Consider the following 27,134-nt stretch of genomic DNA (forward strand, 5'->3'; position numbering starts at 1 on the left):
TTCATTTCCTCCCGTGTGTCTACGTCATCAAATGTGTGACTGACCGTTCCTGTTTACTTTCAATTTTGCCGGGTAGAGCATTGCGTAGTCAATTCCTTGCTCACGCAGTTGACGCTTCATCGGGACGAAGTGTTTCCTCGCCTCCTGAACCTTCGCCGTAAAATCAAGATATGGTGCAATAGCAGAGCCCTCATATGTTAGTGTCTGTTTTTCCATGGCCGCCTTTAAGGCCGCATCCCTGTCCCTGTAGTTGAGGAACTTAGAGGTTATCGGCCTCGGTGGTGCTCCTGGTTTCGGGCGTGGGGCCAGCGCCCGTTCAACAATAAACATGTTGGAGAAGACTTCCGCTCCAAGTAGGGACACCAGCATATGCTCAATGGATGTCTCCATCTTGCCCGTCTGTGCAGTCTCCGGCAGGCCTAGGATACGTACGTTGCAACGACGTGAACAAGCCTCCAAATCTTCAGTTTTGTCTTGGAGTACCTGCAGGACCCATCCCAATTGCTTGTGATCTCTGTCTATGGTCATCTGCGCTTCTTCGACCTCCGTGATCCTTCTCTCCGACATGTCCAGACGTTCAGCGTGCTTGTCAAGCCTCTCACCCATTCTGTACGTTAGTGCGTCCATTTTCACTCCTAGAGAGGTGATGCCCTCCTGCAGCCCTTTTTCCATAGATTTCAACATGCTCTTTAGATCGTGGTCTAGATCCGGTGGTGTGGCGCGCTCACTCTCATCCACGACGCCGTCTTCCTGTGACTTAGACCTTGTCTGTGTGAAGGGGAGTTTGGATTGCCTACGTTCTGTCTTCCCCATAGTGGCAGTCAGGCGCACTCAGCGGTGTCTCAGTTATTAAGAACTGACTATCCCCACACCAGGGCCGGCCAAAAGATCACTCAAGCACACCACGATGCAAGGGTCCCAAAGCCGTTGGCAGCGGGCGCAGTAGGCAGCGGGCGCAGTAGGCAGCGTCAGCAATCGAGATCTGCTCCAAACAAGGTTCCAGCCGGTCCCCCAGTCCTCACCTTGTAAGCAGCGCAGGCCCAGCAGATCACTGGAGGCCTCAGATCACGCCTCCACTCCTCTCCCACTCTCCATCTAGTGCCAGGTGCCCCTGGGCCAATCCAGCGCTATCACTGCCACTGCTGAGCCGCGTCGCTTGACTCTTTCTATGTATTCCGCGGGGAGTTGCTCCTCACTGTTGGGCCCCTGCAGGTTGCTGTCGTTCTCTATATCTTTGCGCCCACGAGGACCCAGAGTCACACGTACCCGTTCACACCCACGTGGACAGCAGCGTAAGACCTCCAATTGCACAGGTGATGTTCACCTCATTCAGCATTCAGGGTGCCAGTTATTCTCCAGCATACTTCTGCAGAGTGCCACTCATCATTGGGGAAGGCACAGCTCCGCCGCTCACCCTCGCAGCCTCTCGTCTGTCACCTCCACCGCGGCCCCTCCAAACCTTGTCACTGGGATCCGCTGGTGCCTCCGGTCCGTTGTCGTGCCCGGAGCAGGTACTGTGGCCTTCACCAGTCTCCGCTGCCTCTCCCGACGTTGCTCTCGTTTGCCGCCTTGTTTTGTACAAACGCCGAAGAGCAGCACGCAGCCCCAGATCGTCGACTGCTGTATTTATGGGGTATCAAGTTCCCCCTCGCCGGAATTGCAGTGTCGCTGCCAACATCCAACCCCAAAATCAGCTTCCGCGCACGGCCGCACCCTCCGTAAGAGGCCGCACGCAGAGTGACGTCGTCGGGGCGCCCAGCAGCGCAAGGCCGGCGCTCAGCAGCCCTCTCCGCCGCTCAACTGCCTCACGGAGAATCTCTTTTTATGTGCACCAGACACAATCCCCAGCCGGACAGCAGGCGACGGCAGCAGCGGTGCGTCCATTGGGGCGTAGGGGCGTAGCCCCGCCAGCCACCATGGACCCGCATCGCGGCCGCCGGCTAATCTTCTAGCATTGCAACAGATCAGCCGCCGGCAGGAATTGCACAGGGGGGGTGGCCTGCTGCAGCTTGAGTGACAGTCCACACTCAGGCTGCAGCAGGCCGTCCCGCTGGGGAATTTACAGTGCGCATTCTTGGGAAAGTTGGCAACTTTCTCAAGCATGCGCACTGTAAGTTCCCCAGCGGGACCCAGGGGTGTTTGTTTGCTGCCACAGCCCGGGTTTCCAAAGGGCGACAGGGCGAGCAGCAAATGTGCCTCTCTAGCCAATCCTGGCGCTGCTCCAGCGCCAGGATTGCCAGGATTGGCTGAGGACGGAGGGCGGGATTTCCGCTCCAGTGAAGGCGCCAAGGTCCCAGAACTTAGAAGATGCAGGCGGCGCTGATCGGCGGTCAGGTAAGTTTTCCCTTCATTATTCTAATTCCCCGGTCCCCCCTCCAACCCCCCGCAATTGTCATATTGTGGATTATAATGATAATTTCATTACAATAATAATGCTTTATTTGGTCTGGTTTACGTGTCTTAAAAAGACTGCACCAGGCTGCATTACTTAAAGTGCTTGTAAAATGTGCTGTGTTGTTCGTATCCCCGCTCCCATCTGCCCACCTCGATACCGGCCAGCACTATAACAGAGTAGGAGACCCCATAAAGGAAAGGGACGCTAGTGCGACTCCTCAGGGGTCTCAGGGAGCGGTGTTGGTGCCGTGATACCACCGAAATATCGCCCGAAGGCTGCGGACACTGCGGAGAAAGATAGCGGCGACACCCTGAGACTGAGGGTGGACGCTAACAGGAGGGAGCTGAGAGAGCTGCACTCGTAATGAATTGCTAGGGAAGAGCAGAGCAGAGCCGGAAAGCAGATGAATGGAAGGAAGGTACGAAAGATCTGCATCGGCGCGCTCCAGTAAAACAATCCAGGGATGAGGAGAGATCGCCGGAAACTACGGAGGTCGGGGAGAGAGCAGAGAAAGTGAGGACGAGCATGGCCTGGACCACACCCGAGCACAAGAATTAACTAGATGCCAAGAGCGAAGGCGGCACAGCAAACAGACATCAGGAGGCAGAGAAGCACGAACTGCGACCCATGCAGGGGAAAACGGGGCAGCAGGCGGCCTGAAGTTGAAAGCCCGCGCCAAGAGGCGATCGGTTGGTGGGGAGAGGAGAGGCAGGAACGGAGGGCACCTGGTAAGGTAGGAAGCAGCCACAGGGACAGCACGCAAGAAGGACCCCCATCGGATGGCACCTACTGAAATAGAGGTGGAAGGTGCAGTAGAGTCTTAAGGCAGGATATGCCATGCTACTATGCCAGGCAGCCTCCGGAAGAGCCACGCGGAGGGGATGCCCTGAGTCCAGTCAGAGCGAGCGAGGGGAGGCCCATTCCTAAGAGCAAGTTCCCAGGAGCAGCAGAATGCGGTCTTCGTGGCACGGAAAGGATACACAAAATTAAATCAGGCCTAGGGAAAGGATACAATTGCGCGTTGCGCGAATCATGGTGAGAGAAGGGAGGACAAAGGGGGATCGTAAAGGGCCCCCCCACATTAAGAAGCTGACTTTGGCCATTGACTGTCTAAGTATTAGAGGAGATGCTAGTGAGGCAATACTGCAGTGGGAAATAAGCAAACAAGGAACGTGGAGAAAGTGGGCTTTTATCGGTGGCAGATTAGCAGACATGAGATTCCCAGAGGACACTAGAGAGCAGGGGCTTAACACAGGCCCCCGAGCTGTACTCAGGCCTTAGAGCTCCGGATTAAATCCAGAGTAGGGCCCCTCTGCAGCAGCGGTGCGTCCATTGGGGCGTAGGGGCTCTGTCTGCCGAGTGGGCATTGACTGGTGAGGGATTACCCTGTCTGTATGGGAATGCTTTTGTCTGTGTTTTTTGCGGGCGCGGGGGGGGGCGAGGGGGGCTGACCCTGGGAGCTGCATTTGCCTTAAAAAAAGCCCTCGTTATCGGTGCGAGGGTCACGATTTCGGTGCGTGGTGCCCCCATAAAATCCTTACGTTTGCGTGAGGGGCTCTTGCGTGAGTTAAGAGTTAATCCCTGTGAGAGGTGACCCCCTGTCTATATGAAGGGTCACCGACAGGGCCCGTGTCTTTGCAGCTAAGGAGTTACATTTGTCTGATATATATTTTTTTTAAATTTAAATTAAAAGCTCTTGGCTAACGCAAGACCTAAAAAGCAACGTAGCAAGTGTCACCGAGGCAGCCGGAAATACCGTGGATTTAGGCCCTCCTTGTGCTTGTGACAGTAGCCCGCCATGGGCAGGTTGCCAACCTTGTATCCTTTAGATTCATCCCCCCCCCCCCCCCCCCTCCCCGCACAGCCCCGGCCAAAACTCTACTCTTCCATTTCTATGTAATTCTTAGAGTATATCCATGTGTATCCCTTCCCTATGTATATAGAGGACACAGGTGAGGTCCAACAGAGTACAGTTGGTAGCCCAGGCATTTTCTTTTTAAGCCGTGCAGTCTAACAGCCTTGTGGTGTTCTCTCGGGAGAGTTTGTTGTTTTGCAAACTCGACCCAAAGGTTTTGGTGGGTATTACCTGTGCACCCACCCTGGCTACATTACACTAGCTCAGAGGTTTGTAAGCACCACAAGGCGAAGCGATTTGCCCCGAATCACAGGATCTATTAGAGCCGGCGCTGAGACTCGAACAGCACTTAGTGCTTTTTTCACGGACCTCCAGTTAGCCATGTGTGCTACATGTATACATATTTTCACTGTACGGAGCTATAGTCTGTACATAAATATGTATACATGTAGCACACGATAACAATGTGAAACGGAGACTCAAGAAAAAGCACTGAGTGTTGTCCGAGTCTTAGCCTCGCTCTCTGTTGATTAAGATAATTTAAAGGCTTACTGACAAAATGTGTTTGAGCTGGCAGCACCTTTATTTCACATTTTTCATAACAATTTGGAAGGAATGTAGATGTCACTGGAATTCAATAGTAATCTCTCGAAGCTCAAACAATGTTTCTTCAGTGCTTGGACTGTGTGTATGTGACAGGACTGCACCATCTTCTGTGCATGATAAAAGAGCTCTGCATATGGCGTGCGAACAGCATAAATATTGAAGGCTGTAGTCTGGGAAAGCTAGGAGATTTCATTGTATGAAAGCTTGTGAAGGTGTTTGGCATTTGTCCAAACCGGTGAACCCTTGATTGTCACAACCCAATACTCTGTAAATTGCTGGTTTTATTGTTGGGAAGTCAAATTGTAAGCTGGATGTGTTCCTCCCTGGTGATTGCAGCCTGCTGGAGTGTGTAGAGTGAAAATAAAGGGAAAGGCGAAAGCTGGTCTGAAGTGACATTCACATTTGGAGTAATTAAGTTGCTTTTTGTGAGCTTTTAAGCCTTTTAATTTCTAATTGGTGATCTGACAGTCAAAGTGTTTATTTACAGCTGCCAAGACTTCAGATTGCTTACTTGTGACAGTTCCAGAGTTTCGGTGTACTTATGCCCACTTGTACAAGTGGCTCACTCCAGAAACTGTTGAATGTTTTTAATGCAGTAAGGTATGGGGCAGTTCTGATGTACCAAGTCAGACCCAGACCAGTCCCCACAGTTGCTCCGGATTAACCCCTTCTATGCTAATGACAAGGTCAGCTCGTCATGCAGTACCACTGGAGCTGTGCTTATGACGAGCTGACCTTGTCATGAACAATGGGATTATCAATCAATCAGCACAGGAGAAAAATACCCTGTAGCATTGAAGGTGTTAAGGGACATTGTCATGTCTTCTCAGGCGCGATGTAAAGACTCCCTGTGAGCTGAGGACTCTTTTGGCTCAAGAACCAACTAGCTGGAGACCCTTGTGGTTGTTTAAAGATTTAATATCAGCCTGTAACTCAGTCTTGAGCTGGGTGGGTGACCTCGATTACAAAGTGGCTGTGCCAGATGTCCAATTATGACCCCTTTTGCCTGTCTCCCCTTCAGGCGCACAGGGCATAAAACTGGGGGGTGCTCAACCCTGCCAAAAAAACTGAGAGGTGACCCTAAGAGCACAGCTGCCATCCTATCAGGGGTGGGATGCTTTGGTGTACTGGTCTGGTTTTCTGGGTGCATTGGCTCAAGTTTTTTTCCCATGTAATTGATTGGGTGTCTTGGTAAGTTGCTTTTATGTGAATGTCTGACTTATGACTGCGCATTCCTTTCAGTGTGCACTTGCTTCAGTTTACTTTTTGAGTCACTGTCTAGTTTGCTGGAAGTATTGCTTTATTTTTTCTTTCATTAAACTGTTAGACTTGCTTGGTGCTTTTATGTTGGTGCCTGCATGCTGAGGTGTACTCTTCTTCAGTTTAAATGTATGTGACTGGCCTATTGACTAGCACCCTGCTTTCAAAGTGAAGGTTCACAGGTTCACACTTGCTTTAGTTTACTTTTGTATGGTTGACTGCATGCACTGTTTTGCTGGATGCATTGCTTTAAGTTACTACTTGATGCTGCTTTCAGTTTGCTTTCAAGTAATTGCCACTCATATTCCCAATGCTTTGTGAAGGCTGTTTCCCAACTGCTGTGCAACTTCTTCTGCTCTTAGAGCTGAGATTTTCATGAAAGTCTTATAGTCTGAATTCATCAGCTGAGCGTAATAGGACAGAATGTATGAAGCTCTGTGGTTATACTGAATAAGCTGCTACCTATGTTATGCCATCTATTAATGTAATAACTGCACTTTCACAATTGCTTTATTAACCTTCCTGCTTTCTCAAATTTGCTTGAAAATGCATGATTTTTCTTCTTTTTTTTCAAAATTTTCTTGGGGGGGGTTATCCCCCCAAACCCCCCTTTTGGGGTTCAGGCTCGCTCGCTTCGCTCGCTCGCTGTGGTGCTGTATGCACATCACTTAGCGCCCCACCACTTTGAAATGTCACCCACCGCCCCTGGGCGACGGACCACCTAACTAGCCTCCGTAGCTGCTATTTATGGTTCCAGTGTCCGAGGGAGCTCAGGATAATGCAGGATATTTTGCCGACTCGGCGGAGCTCGGGAGTCAAGCAGCCATCACCGACTCGAGCAAGCTCCCCCCCCCCCTCCTGAGGCCGCACATACTTCAGCACTACTTCCAGAAATGGTGGAACATCTACAATCAATCTGTCCGCCTCAGTAGAAAATGCAAAATGCCCTAGCTTCACCTCCAGGTATCCCCCACCCACAGTCCATGGACAGTGCAATGTGGTGGGGCTGGCCATGGATATTTATTTAGTTTTACTCCACTGCCTCTGCTTCCTTATGTAGTTGGGAAGCTCAGGGACATGTCTGACACACTATTCTAGTGACACCAAGATGGACAAGACAGCCTGTTTTTCCGTTCCTCATGAAATGTCAGTCCATCCTCACATCAAGGCATTTCTTCTAACACAACATCAGAGACAGTGGAGGCATCCAAACCTTAAGGAAGTAAACCTTTCGATTTCGCACCTGAGGTCATAGAGTTCGGGTATCTTGAACTGCCTGAGTAGTGTGTGCTAATCTTGAGGCATGCAAGCCTACTACGCATTCATGGTATGCAACAAAGTAGAATCACTTAGTGCATTACTGTTGCCTTTGCTAAACCACACTTGGGAAATCCCATTTTGAAATTCTTGTATGGGAAGGTGCATAGTTAAATATATACATGTCTGTTATTCATTGGCAAAACTACTTTTGTACACTGCTGAGAGAACGTTCTACGAGAAAGGAATGAGCTACAATGGGTTTCTTAGGGAATATACCACTGACCAACATATATTAATCTGCACTTGGTCAACACCACACGCTTTTACTAAACATTACTGTGTGGTTATTCGGCCAACCAAGAGGCGCAGGCAGACCAAACAGTACTCTGTACTTTAATCCACACATCTGTCTGCCTCGTATGCTCGCTAGCCACCGCTTTAGGGCGTGCACTGCTTTGTAGTCTATGCAGAACATGTGATCTACTGCAGCACATGCTACAAACAGAAAATGTTACTTCTGTAGTAGGGGATCTCTGTGTATAGTCATAATCTAGTGAATAGTCCCGCTCATGAGCGTGGACCCCGGAGCAATCAAAAATAATCTCTTAAACTCTCTAAAAATGCAGTCCTGCAAAGACACTTAAGAGCAAATTTAAAGACGTATAATGCAGCCTATATCCACAGGCTACACTGTCCAGGACTTAAGCTAGACATTCCACATTCCACCAAAAACCACAACCAGCACAGCTTGCCAAGTTTTCTTCACAGAGAACAACTTCCCCCTTTACCAGCAAAGCCTCAGGAATGATAGTGAGGAAGGGGAGGACAGACACGCCCCATAGGCTGCTATTATGTGGCTCAAAAAAGGACACCGTGCCTTTAAAAAAACTTTCTAGAACTTTCTCAGTATCCCAGAATGCCCTGCAGGTCCCATTTACTTTCAGTTCTTTTTTCGGGCTCCTGCTAGCAGGACCCTGGAGCATAGAGCTCTCCCTTTTTGGGTTTATTATAGACTTTTTTGCACTTTTAAAGTGTGTGAGTGTTTACACTCGACATATTTTGGTGCCCTCTTCTAGTGTTCTGTGCAGTTCTTTTTATCAAAAATGCCTGCATTATTTGATAAATGCCCGGAGTGCTCGAGGAAGAAGGCCAAGTCAGACCCACACTCTGTGTGTATCCTGTGCCTGCCTTCTACTCATCTCCCTGAGAAGTGTGAGATTTGCCAGACCTTCTCCTCCAGGACCCTGAGAGACAGAAAGAAGATCAGGCTCCAAGGACTGGAAGAAAGAAGGCTGCAGAGTCAAGATGGGTCTGAGCAAGCTGGATCTGCTTCCTCTGCCCATGCTGAGGCCTCTGGGGGGGGCTCCCCAGCGTCAAGAAGGCCCGAAAGCGTCGACGTTCTCCGTCGATGTCGATACCATCAACGACTGCGTCGAGAGGCATGACGGCAGTCTGCTACCCTTCTCCCCAGGGCTCTGGGTCGAGGCGACATCGACATTTGGCGTCGAGGGGACTGACGAGACCGCCGTCAAGGTCGCCGCCGAAGACGACATCATCATTGACGTCGTCGTCGACGTCGTGAGGATTCCAGACGGCGTCGGCGCTCGCCGTCATGGCGACACCGCCGTTCGGCGTCGACTCGGCGCTCGCCGTCGAGGCGACACTGCCGTTCACCCTCGACGTCGACTCGGCGGTCAGCGTCGTGAAGGAGGCATTCGACATCGAGGCGCAGATCTTCAGCGCCGAGGCGGCGGAGCCCGCCGTCGAGGCATAGGTCTTCGACGTCGAGACGACGTTCATCGGCGTCATGGAAGCGCTCTTCGACACCGAAGGGGCGTTCGACGCCGAAGAGGAAGAGATCATCCTCCAGGAGGCGTTCTGGAGCCAGGAGTCCATCCAGGTCTTCAGGGGCACGACGGCGACGCTGGTCACCGACAGGGGGCGCTACTTCTCGGTCCCCTACGCCGAGGAAGAAGATGAGGGAGTCACCGGGCTCGGTGTACTCTGTGGTGTACTCTCCTCCCAAGCCAAAATCAGTTACTCCTCCTCCTCCACTGCCGAAGGAGCCGCCTCCGCGCACTCCTCCGCCACCTCCTCCGCCACCTCCTCCTCCTGTGCCTCCACATGCACCTCCACGGCCTCCAAGGTCGGTCTCTATGACGCACTTCCCAACGCAGCCTAAGGGGGCACCTCGGCCGAGGTCCCCGGTCAGGCCGCCACTGCAGGTTCCGCCGCAGGCACCCGCAAAACCGCAGGTGCCGCCGCAAGTACCCGCTGAGCGTCCAAGGCCTAGGAGGCCCAGATCTCGCTCCGGACAGGGAGAGAGGGAGGGAGATCCAGGAGTCGCCGTCGTTCATTGACGAGATCAAGAAGACGCCATAGGAGGGGTCGTTCCCGGTACAGCACGGAGTCGTCCAGCGCAAGGGATTATTCACCAACCCTGTCAGGATCCCTCGGATGAGGGTGTCCCCTGTGGACGACGTGGTCTCTTTTCAAGAGGTCTTGTTGAGAGGTGCGGCCAAGCTGGGCATCCAACTGACAGTACCCACGCCTACGACTTCCGTAATCTTTGAGACTCTCCACAATAAGCACCTATTGAGATCTCTGTTGCCTTTGGTGCCTGGGCTAGTGGAACCCGCTTTAGAGCTCTTCCTCACTCCGGCGGTGACGAAGGCAGCTCCCTCCAGGCTGCAAAAGAAGTATAAGGCGCCTGATGCGTACCCAGCTTTCCTCCGAATGGATCCAACTCCGGATTCCGTCATTGTGACGGCGGCAAGGAAACACGCCACCACCCCATCCTCCAATGTGCCTCCGGACATGGAGAGTCGCTGCTTGGACTCGGCGGGCAGGAAGGTTTGCGGGACGGCGCTACCTCTAGGAAGGCTGCCAATGCATCGGCGCTGTTGGGGGGCTATGATCGGGCACTGTGGGAGTCCCTCCAACAGTTCGCCGACCTCCTCCCACGGGAAAAGGAGGATTTCATGGAGATCCTGAATGAGGGATTGCTGGTGTCCAACCAGCTGATCAGTGCAGCGGCAGACTCGTCCCTCCTGGCAGCCCACGGGTACTGCCATGGGGTTAATCAGAGGCGCCACGCTTGGCTCAGATTGACGTCACTGAAGCCTGAGGCCCAGCAGAGGGTGGCCAACTCGCCCTTCTCGGGCGAGACCCTATTCGGGAAACACGCCAACGATGAGATGGCCCGCATGAAGGCGGAGGCCAAGACTCGCACGGCTGTGGGCTTGGAGAAGCCCATGGACCAGAAAAAGAACTACCGCCCGTTCCAGAGACGGGCAGAGGGCGTGGTCAACAGTCTGGACAGCAGCATCAGTTCCAGAGGAAGCCCTTCCAGAAACGTCAGAGGGGCAGGGGTGGACAGCAGTCTGCCGCCGCGACCAAGGGCCCCGCCGCGTCTAGGCCCTGAGCGATTACTTCCCCGTCATCCGTTACCCGCTCCGGTGGGGGGAAGCGTTCAATATTTTCTGGCAGAGTGGAGAACAATTACTCGGGACAAGTGGGTGCTGAATATTGTTTGCAATGGATACAGTCTTCGGTTCATCAGCCCGCCTCCAGCAATTCCACCGGTTTGCTCGCAGTATCAGCTGCGTGAGCTCCAGGCGGAGGTCGATACCCTGTTAAGGAAAAGGGCGATAGAAGACGTCCCTATGTCCCAAAGAGGAAGAGGTCTGTACTCGCGGTTCTTTCTAGTCCGCAAAAAGGACAAAAACGAGTTCAGGCCTATTCTGGATCTGAGACAAGCAAACAAGTGGATTCGCAGAGAAAAGTTTCGCTTGCTGTCCTTACACCAGATTTACCCTCAACTGCAAAGGGAAGACTGGCTGTGCGCGATAGACCTGCAAGATGCATACTTCCACGTGCCGATCGCACAGAAACACCGGAAGTTCCTGCGATTCCAAGTCGGCGCCAATCACTATCAATACACAGTGTTGCCGTTCGGGCTGAAGTCAGCGCCCAGAACCTTTTCCAAATGCATGGCAGTGGTAGCGGCACACCTGAGAAAGAACAAGGTGTTTGTCTACCCGTACCTGGACGATTGCTTGATCAAGGCATCCTCCTTCACGGAAGCGCATGCGCACTTCCAGAACACGTCCGTTCTCTTGCAAAAGCTGGGGCTGCACATCAACATGTCCAAGTCTGTCCCGATTCCGGTCCAATGCCTGCAGTACTTGGGAGCATCCATCAATACACTGTCTGCAAGCATGTCTCCTTCAGAGGAAAGACGTTTATTACTCCTTCGGAAGGCTCAGGATCTTATGACCGCTCCATATACGACAGCGAGGACGGTGTCTTCTCTACTGGGGTCGATGGCCTCTTGTATCTTCCTCACGCCACACGCGCGGCTACACATGAGACCGCTGCAGGAGTGTCTGGAGGATCAATGGGACCAGAGGAGAGGAAACTGGGACGACAATATACTACAGTCTCTGCATGCTCTACAGTCTCTGAAATGGGGGTGTTCGGCGGAGAACCTCCTCAAGGGGGTTCCCTTCCACAAGGACATTCCCATTCAGACCATCGTGACAGATGCCTCTCTCCAAGGCTGGGGAGCACACTCTGGAGAGTTACAGATACAAGGGATGTGGTCCCCGACTGAGTCCACGTATCATATCAATTTCCTGGAACTCAGAGCGGTTCACTTGGCACTGAAGGCCTTTCATCCGTCCTTCCAGACCAACTCTCTGCTTGTACAGACGGACAATACGACCACGATGTATTACCTCAACAAGCAGGGGGGCTCGAGATCGCGCACCCGGTCGCAGGAGGCGCAGGAGATCTGACACTGGCTTCTTGCCAGAGGACTGACGATAACGGCTACCCATCTGCCAGGTGTGCAGAATGTTCAGGCGGACGCACTGAGCAGGCTGATCCAGGAAAACCACGAATGGGTCATAAACGACGAGGTGTTCGACGACATCGTCGCCATGTGGGGCACTCCAGACGTGGATCTGTTCGCCACCCCTGAAAACAGAAAATGCTGCGACTTCGTCTCGAGGTATTACCAGACGGGGACTCTGGGGAACGCGTTATGGATCCGCTGGTCGAACAGCTTTCTGTACGCTTTTCCACCAATTCCCCTGATTCCGGCGGTGCTCATCAAGTTGTCCCAGTTCAGGGCGCGAATGATCCTCGTAGCCCCGGAATGGCCCAGGCAGTGGTGGTTCACGGACCTGCTTCACCGGTCTCTCCTTTCTCACATTCGGCTGCCGTGCCGGCAGGACCTTCTCACGAAGTTCGGGGGGCAGATGGTGCACCCCAACCTCTCGTCTTTGCGTTTGGCGGCATGGCTACTAACATAGTGCAATATGGACATTTGAATCTCCCTGCAGATTGTATGGACATATTGAAGGAAGCCAAGAGACCTTCCACTAGGACATCTTATGCGTACAAGTGGAAGAGATCTTGCATCTGGTGCAAGTCCAAGAACTATGATGCGACGACATGTAAGGAAGATGTCATCCTTCCATACCTTTTAGATTTGGCGCAGGCTGGCCTTAACTGTCATTCCATTAAGGTTCATCTCGCTGCGCTTACTGCCTACAGGAAATGCCCTTCACAGACCTCCTTCTTCCAGATCCCTGTGATCAAAGATTTTTTGGAAGGCTTGAAGAAAGTGTTTCCTCCTGTCCAGCGTCCGTCGCCTTCATGGGAATTGAATGTGGTGCTGTCCAGATTGATGAAGGAATCTTTTGAACCTATTCATAAGGCTTCGCTGCAGCACCTGTCCTGGAAGGCGGCGTTCCTCGTGGCCATTACATCGGCCCGCAGGGTGAGTGAAATTCAGGCGTTGTGTTGCCAAGAACCTTATACTGTATTTCATGCTGCTAAGGTTGTTATGCGTACTCGCCCTAAATTTCTTCCCAAGGTTATTTCTGATTTCCATGTTAACCAGACCATAACTTTACCTACGTTTTTTCAGAATCCTTCCTCTCCAGCGGAAAGGTTTCTCCATTCCCTGGATGTCAGGAGGGTGTTGAAATTTTATCTGAATAAAACCAAGGATATTCGTAGGTCGGACCAATTGTTTATCAACTATGGGTCAGTCAGGACAGGTCTTGCTACCTCTAAACAGTCCATTTCTAGGTGGATTGTGTCCTGTATTCAATTGTGTTATCAAAAGGCTAATAAGACCTTAGGGGGTAAACCTAAGGCTCATTCCACCAGGGGCAAAGCTGCCTCGACTGCTTTGCTTCGTAATGTTCCCATTGCAGAAATCTGCAGGGCCGCCACGTGGAAGTCAGTCCATACCTTTGCCAAGCATTACTGTCTGGACTCTGATGCCAGGGCGGATGCCCAGGTTGGGCAGGCTTCGCTGCGAAATCAGTTCGCACAGTAGTGGTGTTGTACTCTTTCTCTCCACCGCTTTTGTGTGGGGATGGGCTTGCCATTCTATTCACTAGATTATGACTATACACAGAGATCCCCTACTACAGAAGGAGTAGTTTCTGTCCTGTAACTCCAGTTCTGTAGTAGTGGTATCTCTGTTATAGTCATAAGCGACCGCCCTCCTCCCCGGTGGAGACAATTGTTATGTTCGGAATGCTACAGGTCTGGCGTTATACGCCTTCAAAAAGAACTGAAAGTAAATGGGACCTGCAGGGCATTCTGGGATACTGAGAAAGTTCTAGAAAGTTTTCTTAAAGGCACGGTGTCCTTTTTTGAGCCACATAATAGCAGCCTATGGGGCTTGTCTGTCCTCCCCTTCCTCACTATCATTCCTGAGGCTTTGCTGGTAAAGAGGGAAGTTTTTCTCTGTGAAGAAAACTTGGCAAGCTGTGCTGGTTGTGGTTTTTGGTGGAATGTGGAATGTCTAGCTGAAGTACTGGACAGTGTAGCCTGTGGATAGGCTGCATTATATGTCTTTAAATTCTCTTAAGTGTCTTTGCAGAACTGCATTTTTAGACAGTTTAAGAGATTATTTTTGATTGCTCCGCGGTCAACGCTCATGAGCGGGACTATTCACTAGATTATGACTATAACAGAGATACCCCTACTACAGAACTGGAGTTACAGGACAGTAACTACTCCTTACCCTGCAACTATTGGTTTGTAGCGGGTAGTGCTGTAGATTAACATGTGCCCTCCTGCCTTGCCGGACTTGAGCTGATGCTTCAGATTATAATTTTCCTTTGCACAATTTACCTGTGTACTTTTACACTCACCCATTGGGGTTTGGGGGAGCAATCTCAGGTGTTGTCTTTGTTGTGGTGCATTTTAGGGTTCAGGGAAGAGTCGCAACATAACTCAAAATTAAAAAAACTTCTTAAAAGAAAAACAGCTTGCATCATGCGTGTACTACGCTAGATGGCAGATCTGTGGAGAATAGGAATCTACAGCGCTGCATCATACAAACTGATATCTAAACTATAAGTAAAATGTTCCTTTCAGTCCCATCACTAGGTGACCGAGAACCCACAAGTAGAACCAATAGTAAGTCACATTAATGTTATTTCATCATCTGTAACTTGACAGAACATTCATGTTCTCCCTTGTTATGTACAGTTTGTTGCATTACTTTAACATTCTGTTTTCTACAGTCTTTGGCACTAGATTTTCTTTTTTTACAGTCCGTTACTGTACTTAAAGATGTTCTTTTCTATTCTGTGTATCCGTGTAGATGGATATTCTCCTTTTTCTCACCAGTCTTTGCACTAAATTCACATTCCTGTCTATTTTTCACAGTCTATGGCAGAATATTTAGTCTTGCTTTTTCTTTCAGTATGTGGCAGTTGGGAGTGGACTACTTTGATCATTGTCCAGAGTTGGGACGTGTGTATCTGGAGTTGCACATCGAGCGAATCCCCCTGAACACTGAGAAGAAAGCACTGAAGGTGCTGAGGATCTGCGAACAGAGACAGATGACTGATCAAGGTAATTCTCCCCTACTGTTTTGTTAGGGTAAGATAATGGAAGTTTGAATTGCAACCACCATGCTGGGAACTATGATGTAAAGCTAACCAGTTTTGCTCTGCCCCCTCAGTGCGAAGTATCTGTAAGATAATGGCCATGAGAGCAGTCCGCAATAATCGCTTGGGTTCTGCCCTGTCCTGGAGTATTCGAGCTAAGGATGCAGCCTTCGCAACTCTGATATCCGACAGGTAAAAGCATTCACACCTTTCTAGTCTAATTTAGGTGCACCTCTTGGTTAGGCACCTTGTTATCACATAGGAAAGGACACTCACTGGTAAGCATTCAACGACATTGGCAGGTGCCCTTATTATAGTCCTCATCTCCTCACATCCATCCTGGTATTAGACTGAATGAAATGGTGGTATCAAACGTGTAACGACTCGCGCACACAGTTAACCTTATATCGGACACGAAAAGGCCTGTTTTAGCCACAGCAGGTCAGGTGGTGTGTTTTAATGACGATATAATTGTAGATCCCTTCATACTACTCATGATTTATTTGGCTTTGTATTTGCTACTGCTGTCATGTCTTAACAAAGGTAATGTATCTGTTGGCCATCATGTAAGTGCACCACTTCTTTTCACTGCGTTCTGCTGTTGATCAGGAGTAGTGTGAATGAATTATCGGTCAATGGTTGGTCAGTAGAATCCAGGCAAGTTTCTAAAACTACTTGGATCACAGGAAGTTTTATTTGGTCTATGGGGGACTGGTGAGTAATCTAAGGAAATCAAATGCTAGAAAATAGATAAAAGTGCTGCAGTGATTTCAATCTGGGCAAGATTATTGCTTGCCATGATCTAACTGATGTTGGAAAATTATTTCACCACAGATTTAAATCAACAGGATACCAATCCTCAGTCAGTCACATTTTTCGATTATCCTGGGGGATTGTTTTGCTATTAAAGGAAGGAACATAGTTCTGTGTAAAACAAAATGCAGCAAAGGGGCTGTGTGCTTAGCTACCGCAGTCTTTCCATACAAGTTTAGCTTCTTTGAACATTTAAACACCTTGATTGCCCTTCAGTTCACAGCTTTGGTCTAATATTAGATTTTTTTATTCACTGACACAAAAGTCCTTACTGATGCAGGCGAAGCAGATGTCCACATGCAATATAAATTTATTAAATAAAAAAATAAAAACATTTACACTATGACAATGTTAATTTAAAGGTGACAGATGTGTGCAGCATTTAGACATTCTGCTCGTCACTATTACAAAGTTGCACATGAACAAAATGTTTAAAAGCACGTTAGTGATCAGAAATCTTTCAGTGCTGACATTAGCTAAAGCCATCATCTTTCCCACCCTGTCCTCACATCTATGTCCTGGTACAAAAGCAGCCCACAAGTCTGAGCAGCTGAATCTCTCCAGCAGGGATTGGGGTGGGGGCAATCTGCTCCTAGCACCACCATTTCAGCCCCCTCTTCACAGACTAAGCAAGAGTTCTGTAGTAGGGGATCTCTGTGTATAGTCATAATCTAGCGAATAGTCTGCCCATGTGCGTGGACCCCGAAGCAATCAAAAATAATCTCTTAAGCTGGCTTCTTTGCAGTCCTGCATAGACTCTTGAGAGGAAATTAAGACAAATAATGCAGCCTAACTTATACAAGGCTACAAAGGCCACCACTTCATCTAAACCATGAAAAGGATAGCCTACCATGTCCGGTTTTACACTATTTACCAAGCTTACCTCACAGGGAAAACTCCCCTTCACCAAAATCCTTGAAATGATCGAGAGGAAGGGATGGACAGACAAGCCTCCATAGGCTGCCATTATGTGTCTGAAAAGGGATACCGTGCCTTTAAGGAACTCTCCAGAGACCCTCTGTATCGCAGCATGCTCAGCCAAGTCCTTTTACTTTCAGTTATTTTTGAAGGTGCATAAAGCAAGGCCTGTAGCATACATTACAGTACCATTATCTCCACCGGGGAGGAGGGCGTGCGCATATGACTATAACAGAGATACCCCTACTACAGAACTGGAGTTACTGGTAAGAAACTACTCCTTCTGTAGTAGGGTATAGTCATAATCTAGTGAATAGAATGGCAAGCCCATCCCAAAAACCAACCCTGCGGTGGAGAAAAACCAGACAACACCACTACTGTGCAAACAGATTTCTCCACGAAGCCTGCCCAACCTGAGCATCTGCCCTGGCATCAGAGTCCAGACAGTAATGCTTAGCAAAGGTGTGAACCGACTTCCAAGTGGCCGCCCTGCAGATCTCTGCAATGGGAACATTGCGGAGCAAAGCCGTTGTAGCTGCTTTGCCCCTGGTAGAATGAGCCTTAGACTTACCCCCTAAGGTCTTATTCGCTTTCTGATAACATAGCTGGATACATGACACAATCCATCTGGAGATGGACTGTTTAGAGGTAGCCAGACCAGTCCTGACCGACCCATAGTTGACAAACAATTGGTCGGACCTACGAATATCCTTTGTTTTATCCAGATAGAATTTCAACACCCTTCTGACATCCAGGGAATGGAGAGAACGCTCCGCTGGAGTGGAAGGGTTCTGAAAAAACGTTGGTAAAGTTATACTCTGATTAACATGAAAATCAGAGATTACCTTAGGAAGGAACTTAGGGTGAGTACGCATAACAACCTTAGCAGCATGAAACACAGTATAAGGTTCCTGGCAACACAATGCCTGAATTTCACTCACCCTGCGGGCCGATGTAATGGCCACGAAGAACGCCCCCTTCCATGACAGGTGCTGCAGTGAAGCCTTGTGAATAGGCTCGAAAGGTTCCTTCATCAACCTGGAGAGCACCACGTTCAGCTCCCACGAAGGCGAAGGAAGCCGAAAAGGCGGGAACACAGTCTTCAATCCTTTCAAAAAATCCTTTATCACAGGAATCTGGAAGAAGGATGTCTGCAAAGGGCATTTCCTGTATGCAGTCAATGCTGCGAGGTGAACCTTAATGGAATGGAAATTAAGGCCAGACTGAGCTAAATGCAGAAGGTATGGAAGGATGACATCTTCCTAGAAGGTCGTCGGATCTGCACCAGATGCAGAATCTCTTCCACTTGTAAGCGTAAGAAGTCCTAGTGGAAGGCCTCTTAGCCTCCTTCAATATGTCCATGCAATCCTCAGGAAGATTCAAGTGGCCATATTGCACTATCTCAGGAGCCATGCCGCCAAACTCAACGATGAGAGGTTGGGGTGCACCATCTGCCCCCGAACTTCGTGAGAAGGTCCGGCCGACATGGCAGCCGCCGGTGAGGTAGGAGCGACCGGTGAAGCAGGTCCTTCAACCACCACTGTCTAGGCCATTCGGGGGCTATGAGGATCATTCGCGCCCTGGACTGGGACAACTTGATGAGCACCGCCGGAATCAGGGGAATTGGTGGAAAAGCGTACAGGAAGCTGTTCGACCAGCTGATCCATAACGCGTTCCCCAGAGTCCCCGGCTGGTAATACCTCGAGGCGAAGTCGCATCATTTTCTGTTTTCGGCAGTGGCGGACAGATCCACGTCTGGAGTGCCCCTCATGGCGAAGATGTTGTCGAGCACCTCGTCGTTTATGACCCGCTCGTGGTTTTCTTGGATCAACCTGCTGAGTGTGTCCGCCTGAGCATTCTGCACACCTGGCAAATGAGTCGCCGTTATCGTCAGTCCTCTGGCTAGCAGCCAGTGCCAGATCGCCTGCGCTTCCTGTGACACTGTGCGCGATCTTGAGCCCCCCCTGCTTGTTGAGATAATACATCGTGGTCGTATTGTCCGTCTGCACAAGCAAGGAGTTGGTCTGGAAGGACGGATGAAAGGCCTTCAGTGCCAAGTGAACCGCTCTGAGCTCCAGGAAGTTGATGTGATACGTGGGCTCCACCGGAGACCACGTTCCCTGGATCTGTAGATGGCCTGAATGCGCTCCCCAGCCCTGGAGAGACGCATCAGTCACGATAGTCTGAGTGGAGATGTCCTTGTGGAAAGGAACCCCTCTGAGGAGATTCGCTGCCGAGCACCACCATCTCAGGGACTGTTGGGCGTGACGAGACAACTGGATCCTGTCGTCCCAGCACCCTTTCCTCTGGTCCCACTGATCCTCCAAGCATTCTTGCAGCGGTCTCATGTGGAGGCGCGCATGTGGAGTGAGGAAGATGCAAGAGGCCATCGATCCCAGAAGAGAAGACACCGTCCTCACTGTTGTAGCTGGAGCAGCTATGAGAGCCTAAGCCTTCTGAAGGATCGATAAGCATCTCTCCTCCAAATGAGACACGCTTGCTGACAGCGTATTGATGGAGGCTCCCAAGTACTGCAGGCCCTGGACAGGAATCGGGACAGACTTGGACACATTTATGTGTAACCCCAGCTGGTTCAACAGAACAGCCGTCCTGTTGAAGTGCAGTTGTGCTTCCTGGAAAGTGGAGGCTTTGATCAACCAGTCATCCAGGTACGGGTAGACAAACACCTTGTTCTTTCGCAGGTGCGCTGCCACCACTGCCATGCATTTCGAAAAGGTCCTGGGTGCAGACTTCAGTCCAAACGGTAGTAAGGTGTACTGATAGTGATTGGTGCCGACTAGAGAGCGCAGGAACTTCCGGTGTTTCTATGGAATGGGCACATGGAAGTACGCATCCTGTAGATCTATTGCGCAAAGCCAGTCCCCTCTTTGCAGCAGAGGATAAATCTGGTGCAAAGACAGCATGCAAAATGTTTCCCTGCGAATCCATTTGTTTGCTTGTCGCAGATCCAGAATGGGCCTGAACTCGTTCTTGTCCTTCTTCTGTACTTGGAAGAAACGTGAGTAAATACCCTTTCCCCTTTGAGACAGAGGGATGTCTTTTATCGCCCTTTTTCTTAACAGGGTATCGGCCTCCGCCTGCAGCTCGCGTAGTTGGAACTGCGAGCAAACCGGTGGAATTGCTGGAGGTGGGCTGGTGAAACAAAGACTGTATCCATTACAAACATTATTCAGCACCCACTTGTCCTGAGTAATTTTCTCCAAGTAATGTTGGATGCTTCCCCCCACTGGAGCGGGTAACGGACGAGGAGGAAGTAACCCCTCAGGGCCTAGACCCAGCCGGGCCTTTGGGCGTCGAGGAGGACTGCTGGCCGCCTCTGCCCCTCTATCGCTTCTGTCCAGTCAAGTGATCAGTGCGGCTGCGGATTCCTCGCTCTTGGCTGCCCATGGCTACTACCACGGGATAAACTTGGGACGCCATGCCTGGTTGCGTGCGCCGTCGCTGAAACCAGAGGCCCAGCAAAGGGTTTCCAACCTGCCGTTCTCTGGAGCGCCATTGTTTGGAAAATACGCTGAGGAGATGGCCCGCATGAAGGCGGAGGCTGAAACCCTGACGGCCGTCTCGTTCGAGAAGCCGAAGGAGCAGAAGAAGACTTTCCGCCTTTCCAGAGGCGTTTTGGTGCCCAGGGCAGAGGGCAAGGTCGTCAAACTGGCTAGCAGCAACATCAACAGCAGCAGTACCAGAGGCGCCCTTTCCAGAAGCGACAGAGGGGCAGAGGCGGCCAGCAGTACTCCTCGACGCCCAAAGGCCCGGCTGGGTCTAGGCCCTGAGGAGTTACTTCCTCCTCGTCCGTTACCCGCTCCGGTGGGGGGAAGCATCCAACATTACTTGGCAGAGTGGAGAAAAATTACTCAGGATAAGTGGGTGCTGAATATTGTTTGCAATGGATACAGTCTTCGTTTCACCAGCCCGCCTCCAGCAATTCCACCGGTTTGCTCGCAGTTCCAACTATGCGAGCTCCAGGCGGAGGCCGATACCCTTTTAAGAAAAAGGGCGATAGAAGACGTCCCTCTGTCTCATAGGGGAAAGGGTCTTTACTCCCGTTTCTTCCTAGTACAGAAGAAGGACAAGAACGAGTTCAGGCTCATTCTGGATTTGCGACAAGCAAACAAATGGATTCGCAGGGAAAAGTTTTGCAAGCTGTCTTTGCACCAGATTTATCCTCGGCTGCAAAGAGGAGACTGGCTTTGCGCAATAGATCTACAGGATGCGTACTTCCATGTGTCCATTCCATGGAAACACCGGACGTTCCTGCGCTCTCTAGTCGGCACCAATCACTATCAGTACACCGTACTACCGTTTGGACTGAAGTCTGCACCCAGGACCTTTTCGAAATGCATGGCAGTGGTGGCAGCGCACCTGCGAAAGAACAAGGTGTTTGTCTACCCGTACCTGGACGACTGGTTGATCAAAGCCTCCAACGTCCAGGAAGAACAACTGCACTTCAACAGGACGGCTGTTCTGTTGAACCAGCTGGGGTTGCACATAAATATGTCCAAGTCTGTCCCGATTCCTGTCCAGTGCCTGCAGTGCTTCGGAGCCTCCATCAATACACTGTCAGCAAGCGTGTCTCCTTCGGAGGAGAGACGCTTATCGATCCTTCGGAAGGCTCAGGCTCTCATAGCTGCTCCATCTACAACAGTGAGGACGGTATCTTCTCTTCTGGGATCGATGGCCTCTTGCATCTTCCTCACTCCACATGCGCGCCTCCACATGAGACCGCTGCAAGAATGCTTGGAGGATCAGTGGGACCAGAGGAAAGGGTGCTGGGACGACAGGATCCAGTTGTCTCGTCACGCCCAACAGTCCCTGAGATGGTGGTGCTCGGCAGCGAATCTCCTCAGAGGGGTTCCTTTCCACAAGGACATCCCCATTCAGACTATCGTGACGGATGCGTCTCTCCAGGGCTGGGGAGCGCATTCAGACCATCTACAGATCCAGGGAACGTGGTCTCCAGTGGAGTCCACATATCACATCAACTTCCTGGAGCTCAGAGCGGTTCACTTGGCACTGAAGGCCTTTCATCCATCCTTCCAGACCAACTCCTTGCTTGTGCAGAAGGACAATACGACCACAATGTATTATCTCAACAAGCAGGGGGGCTCAAGATCGCGCACAGTGTCACAGGAAGCGCAGGCGATCTGGCACTGGCTGCTAGCTAGAGGACTGACGACAACGGCGCCTCATTTGCCAGGTGTGCAGAATGCTCAGGCGGACGCACTCAGCAGGTTGATCCAAGAAAACCACGAGTGGGTCATAAACGACGAGGTGTTCGACGACATCTTCGCCATGTGGGGCGCTCCAGACGTGGATCTGTTCGCCACCCCCGAAAACAGAAAATGCTGCGACTTCGTCTCGAGGTATTACCAGCCGGGGACTCTGGGCAACACGTTATGGATCAGCTGGTCGAACAGCTTTCTGTACGCTTTTCCACCAATTCCCCTGATTCCGGCGGTGCTCATCAAGTTGTCCCAGTCCAGGGCGCGAATGATCCTCATAGCCCCGGAATGGCCTAGACAGTGGTGGTTCACGGACCTGCTTCACCGGTCGTTCCTACCTCACCGGCGGCTGCCGTGTCGGCTGGACCTTCTCACGAAGTTCGGGGGGCAGATGGTGCACCCCAACCTCTCATCGTTGAGTTTAGCGGCATGGCTCCTGAGAGAGTGCAATATGGCCCCTTGAATCTTCCTGAGGATTGCATGGACATATTGAAGGAGGCTAAGAGGCCTTCCATTAGGACTTCTTACACTTACAAGTGGAAGAGATTCTGCATCTGGTGCACGTCTAAGAACTATGATCCGACGACCTGCAAGGAAGATGTCATCCTTCCATAGCTTCTGCATTTAGCTCAGTCTGGCCTTAATTTCCATTCCATTAAGGTTCACCTCGCAGCATTGACTGCATACAGGAAATGCCCTTCGCAGACATCCTTCTTCCAGATTCCTGTGATAAAGGATTTTTTGGAAGGATTGAAGGTGTTCCCACCTGTTCGGCTTCCTTCGCCTTCGTGGGAGCTGAACGTGGTGCTGTCCAGGTTGATGAAGGAACCTTTCGAGCCTATTCACAAGGCTTCACTGCAGCACCTGTCGTGGAAGGCGGCGGTCCTCGTGGCCATTACATCAGCCCGCAGGGTGAGTGAAATTCAGGCATTGTGTTGCCAGGAACCTTATACTGTGTTTCATGCTGCTACGGTTGTTATGCGTACTCATCCTAAGTTCAATCCTAAGGTAATCTCTGATTTTCATGTTAATCAGAGTATAACTTTACCAACGTTTTTCAGAACTCTTCCATTCCACCTTAGCGTTCTCTCCATTCCCTGGATGTCAGAAGGGTGTTGAAATTCTATCTGGATAAGACCAAGGATATTCGTAGGTCCGACCAATTGTTTGTCAACTATGGATCGTTCAGGACTGGTCTGGCTACCTCTAAACAGTCCATCTGTAGATGGATTGTGTCATGTATCCAGCTATGTTATCAGAAAGCGAATAAGACCTTAGGGGGTAAGACTAAGGCTCATTCTACCAGGGGCAAAGCAGCTACAACTGCTTTGCTCCGCAATGTTCCCATTGCAGAGATCTGCAGGGTGGCCACTTGGAAGTCGGTCCATACCTTTGCTAAGCATTACTGTCTGGACTCTGATGCCAGGGCAGATGCTCAGGTTGGGCAGGCTTCGTTGAGAAATCTGTTGCAGGCTTCGTTGAGAAATCGGTTTGCCCAGTAGTGGTGTTGTCTGGTTTTTCTCCACCGCAGGGTTGGTTTTTGGGATGGGCTTGCCATTCTATTCACTAGATTATGACTATACACAGAGATCCCCTACTGCAGAAGGAGTAGTTGCTTACCTGTAACTCCAGTTCTGTAGTACAGGTATCTCTGTTATAGTCGTAAGCGCCCGCCCACCTCCCCATGTGGAGATAATGGTACTGTAATGTATGCTACAGGCCTTGCTTTATGCACCTTCAAAAAGAACTGAAAGTAAAAGGACTTGGCTGAGCATGTTGGGATACCGAGGGTCACTGGAAAGTTCCTTAAAGGCACGGTATCCCTTTTCAGACACATAATGGCAGCCTATGGAGGCGTGTCTGTCCATCCCTTCCTCTCTATCATTCCAAGGCTTTTGTGAAGGGGAAGTTTCTCTATGGATGGAACTTGACACATTATTGTAAATGTGATGTTGGTAAAATATCCTTGGCATTTCTAGTTGAAGTACTGGACAGTGTAGCCTTGTAGGTACAGGCTGCATTATTGTCTTTAATTTTCTCTTAAGTGTCTATGCAGGACTGCAAGGAAGAAGACTTAAGAGATTATTTTTGATTGCTTCCTGAGTCCACGCACATGGGCGGGACTATTCACTAGATTATGACTATAACAGAGATACCCCTACTACAGAACAGGAGTTACAGGTAAGAAACTACTCCATTTGCTTCTGTCGTGTTTTTGCTGGTGATCTTGAATGGGCAGGGCTTGTAAATTACCCTTGCCTGTTTGTACGGTCAGATTTTCGTAGAGCAGGTGCTCTGTGTGGTGAATCTCGTTCAAATTAAGCTGCTGATTTCTCATGGGATTTGGATTTGTCGTCTTACAACAGGTGCAGTGCAGTTCACCCTTTATTAGAAAAGTGGAGTGTCTGCTATGCTTCAGTCATGGTGCAGGATGACTCAACGTGCGCTATGAAAAAGAGCTGGCGGCCCTGCCTGTTAATAATGAACATTACACATGAATACATGCGGCTGCTGGGTGTAGGACTAGGGGAGCAGATCTTTTGGTTTTTCTTCTGCTGGACCTTTGTGCCTTAACGTGTTGGCTGCTTCCGCATTTTCGCGGCGGTTTTAAAAAACGGGAGCGGCCGCGTCGGCCTTTGGCCGACGGCAGCACCAGCGAGGTAGCACTGCTGTCGGCCAGTGGCCGACGGCAGCATGGAAGGGGTTAAACCACCAAGCTGCACAGAATAGTGCTCGTCTGTGACCCTAAACGGCTCCTGTGTGGACATTCTTTCCCCAGATTAGATCAGAGAACTTCACACAGTTATTAGTACTTATTCTGCATAAAGGTAAAGCTGCCTCTAGTAGATTTCAACAGGTAATATAAGAGGAATGCATGATTGAGTGGAGAAAGTGCAGAAACGGATTCTCAGGGAAAGGGAGGGAGATTGGGATTTTGAGATTGATTATGTATTGTATCCAGCTCATGGTTCTTGTCCATGACTCATGGGTCGACTACATGATTAAAGCCATAAACACTGCAGATCTCTTAACATTTCTGAGGTTTTGTGGAGGTCTGAAGGGGTAGGATTTATTACGGATTTGCTCGGTTTAATTTAGCTTCTGGTCTACATATTCCAAATTAATGTCTCCAAGTTGACTATTTTTGTTCTGCTTGTTAAAATTATTTGTTTAATAAAAAACCCTCGCAATTCCTTTTTAGGTCTCCCCTACCAGATAGTGCAAACTGTCTTTTGGCAAAAGTAAAAAAAAAATCTGCTTAGAGTGGGCTTAGAGCCCATCCATTGTACACACCATTGGTTGGCTTTTATTGTCACTGTCATTTTCTTGCTTTTTATTCGTCCACTTGTGTGGGCTTTACTTCATCTTTTCATTTTTCCCCTTCCCTGGAGCATGGACGTATTTCTTGTGTTCTTCCTCTTCTCACTTTTTAAGCACTACTTGTTCATTTTTGGTTGAGCACTACAGAAGAGTGCACATGTTTTGGAGCTTTCTGCCTCGTTTAATGCTCCCGCTGCGCCTCTGTTGCTCACTGTCATCTGTGTGCTTCACCCAACTTCTCCATGCTGTTCCGCCCCCTGTGTTGTTTTCTCGGTCGGCTGTGCTTTCCCCTAACCGCTCCAGGTTCCTCTCTAGAGCATGTGTTCTCCTCCCCCTGCGCTCCACGTTTCTCTCACATCTGTTGCTTTCACCACCTGTGACCTCCGTGTTGCTCTGCCCCAGGTATTGCCGAGCAAACTGAGATCGGTAAATGAAACGGAAAAAAAGTGGAAGCATCATTTTGTTATTGTGTACAAATAACCCCCACCCCCGACTCCTAGTTAGCCGGCAGGACAGCATCGCTACAAATCACTGGTATAGCTAATAGGTCCAAAAGGTGCTAGGCCAGTTAGTTTTCCCCAGTGCTTGTTTTGCATGTCTTTACTTCCCTTGCGTGCTCACGAATTATCATATTTTTTCCCCCAGGTTTCTGAAAGATTACTGTGAGCGAGGAGTCTTCTCAGACCTTGACCTGATTGATAATCTGGGGGCGGCCATGCTGCTCAGTGACAGACTCACATTTCTCGGTGAGAAGCTTCAGGGTGGGAATTGTAAACGTGAATAGACCTGGGCATCTAGTTCTGGTTTAATTTTTGACTCCACCCTCTTGCCTCTTCAGGAAAGTACAGAGAGTTCCACCGCTTGTACAATGATAAGCGGTTCCCGGAAGCTGCGAGACTGCTGTTGTCACTGATGACTGCTCGGATAGCCCCATGTTCCTTTTGGGTGACCCTCCTCTCAGATGCTCTGCCCCTCCTGGAACATAAGGAGGTGGGTGTGCAAATCTCAGTTTTGCTCTGCCACTCAACAAACAGTGTTTTTTTGTAGTTTTTTGTTTCACTGTTATTGAAAAACGATTGTTGATTCATGGGTAGGTGCGAAGATATCTTGATAAAACCGTTTATTCTCTGTGTTGTATCATAGGGACTCTTGGTGCAGTACTGAAACTGAGTTTTCTTATCATTTTCCTAACCTTATTCTACACATAGACTTTTGCAAATGGTCTAACGAATTTTTACATTATACGGGCATAATTATTTTACTTATTTTTGTAAACTTTTGTTTCTATTAATAAAGGTAATCTTTTCAGTTGAACAAACGTATGAATTGATGCGATGTCTGGAGGACCTGACCTCAATGAAAAACAATGCAGGTGGACAGCCTCCTGAACTGAATCTCCAGGTAATAGAGGCATTTCACTGTTGTAAATAAACCTCGTCTTTTGTAAGAGGAGTAAAAAGTTGTAGTACTCAGGATAGCCGGAAAAAAGACTATAAATCCTCTGATGGCCTAAGCCAAATAGGCCTTTTATGTATATTTGA

General features: G+C 49.9%; 1 protein-coding gene across 2 annotated transcripts in view; it reads left to right on the forward strand.

Moving 5' to 3' along the window:
- The window catches only part of NUP85 (nucleoporin 85), a 394,523-nt gene that overhangs the window by 367,183 nt on the left and 206 nt on the right, over window positions 1–27,134 (forward strand). For both annotated transcript variants that reach the window (XM_078654507.1, XM_078654508.1), the window contains 5 exons: window positions 15,115–15,266; window positions 15,376–15,493; window positions 26,239–26,339; window positions 26,432–26,583; window positions 26,890–26,994. In XM_078654507.1, the coding sequence (XP_078510633.1) occupies window positions 15,115–15,266; window positions 15,376–15,493; window positions 26,239–26,339; window positions 26,432–26,583; window positions 26,890–26,994 (628 nt within the window). The remainder of the gene's footprint in view (window positions 1–15,114; window positions 15,267–15,375; window positions 15,494–26,238; window positions 26,340–26,431; window positions 26,584–26,889; window positions 26,995–27,134) is intronic.

Source organism: Lissotriton helveticus, chromosome 7 (assembly GCF_964261635.1).
Source record: "Lissotriton helveticus chromosome 7, aLisHel1.1, whole genome shotgun sequence".
Lineage (NCBI taxonomy): Eukaryota > Metazoa > Chordata > Amphibia > Caudata > Salamandridae > Lissotriton > Lissotriton helveticus.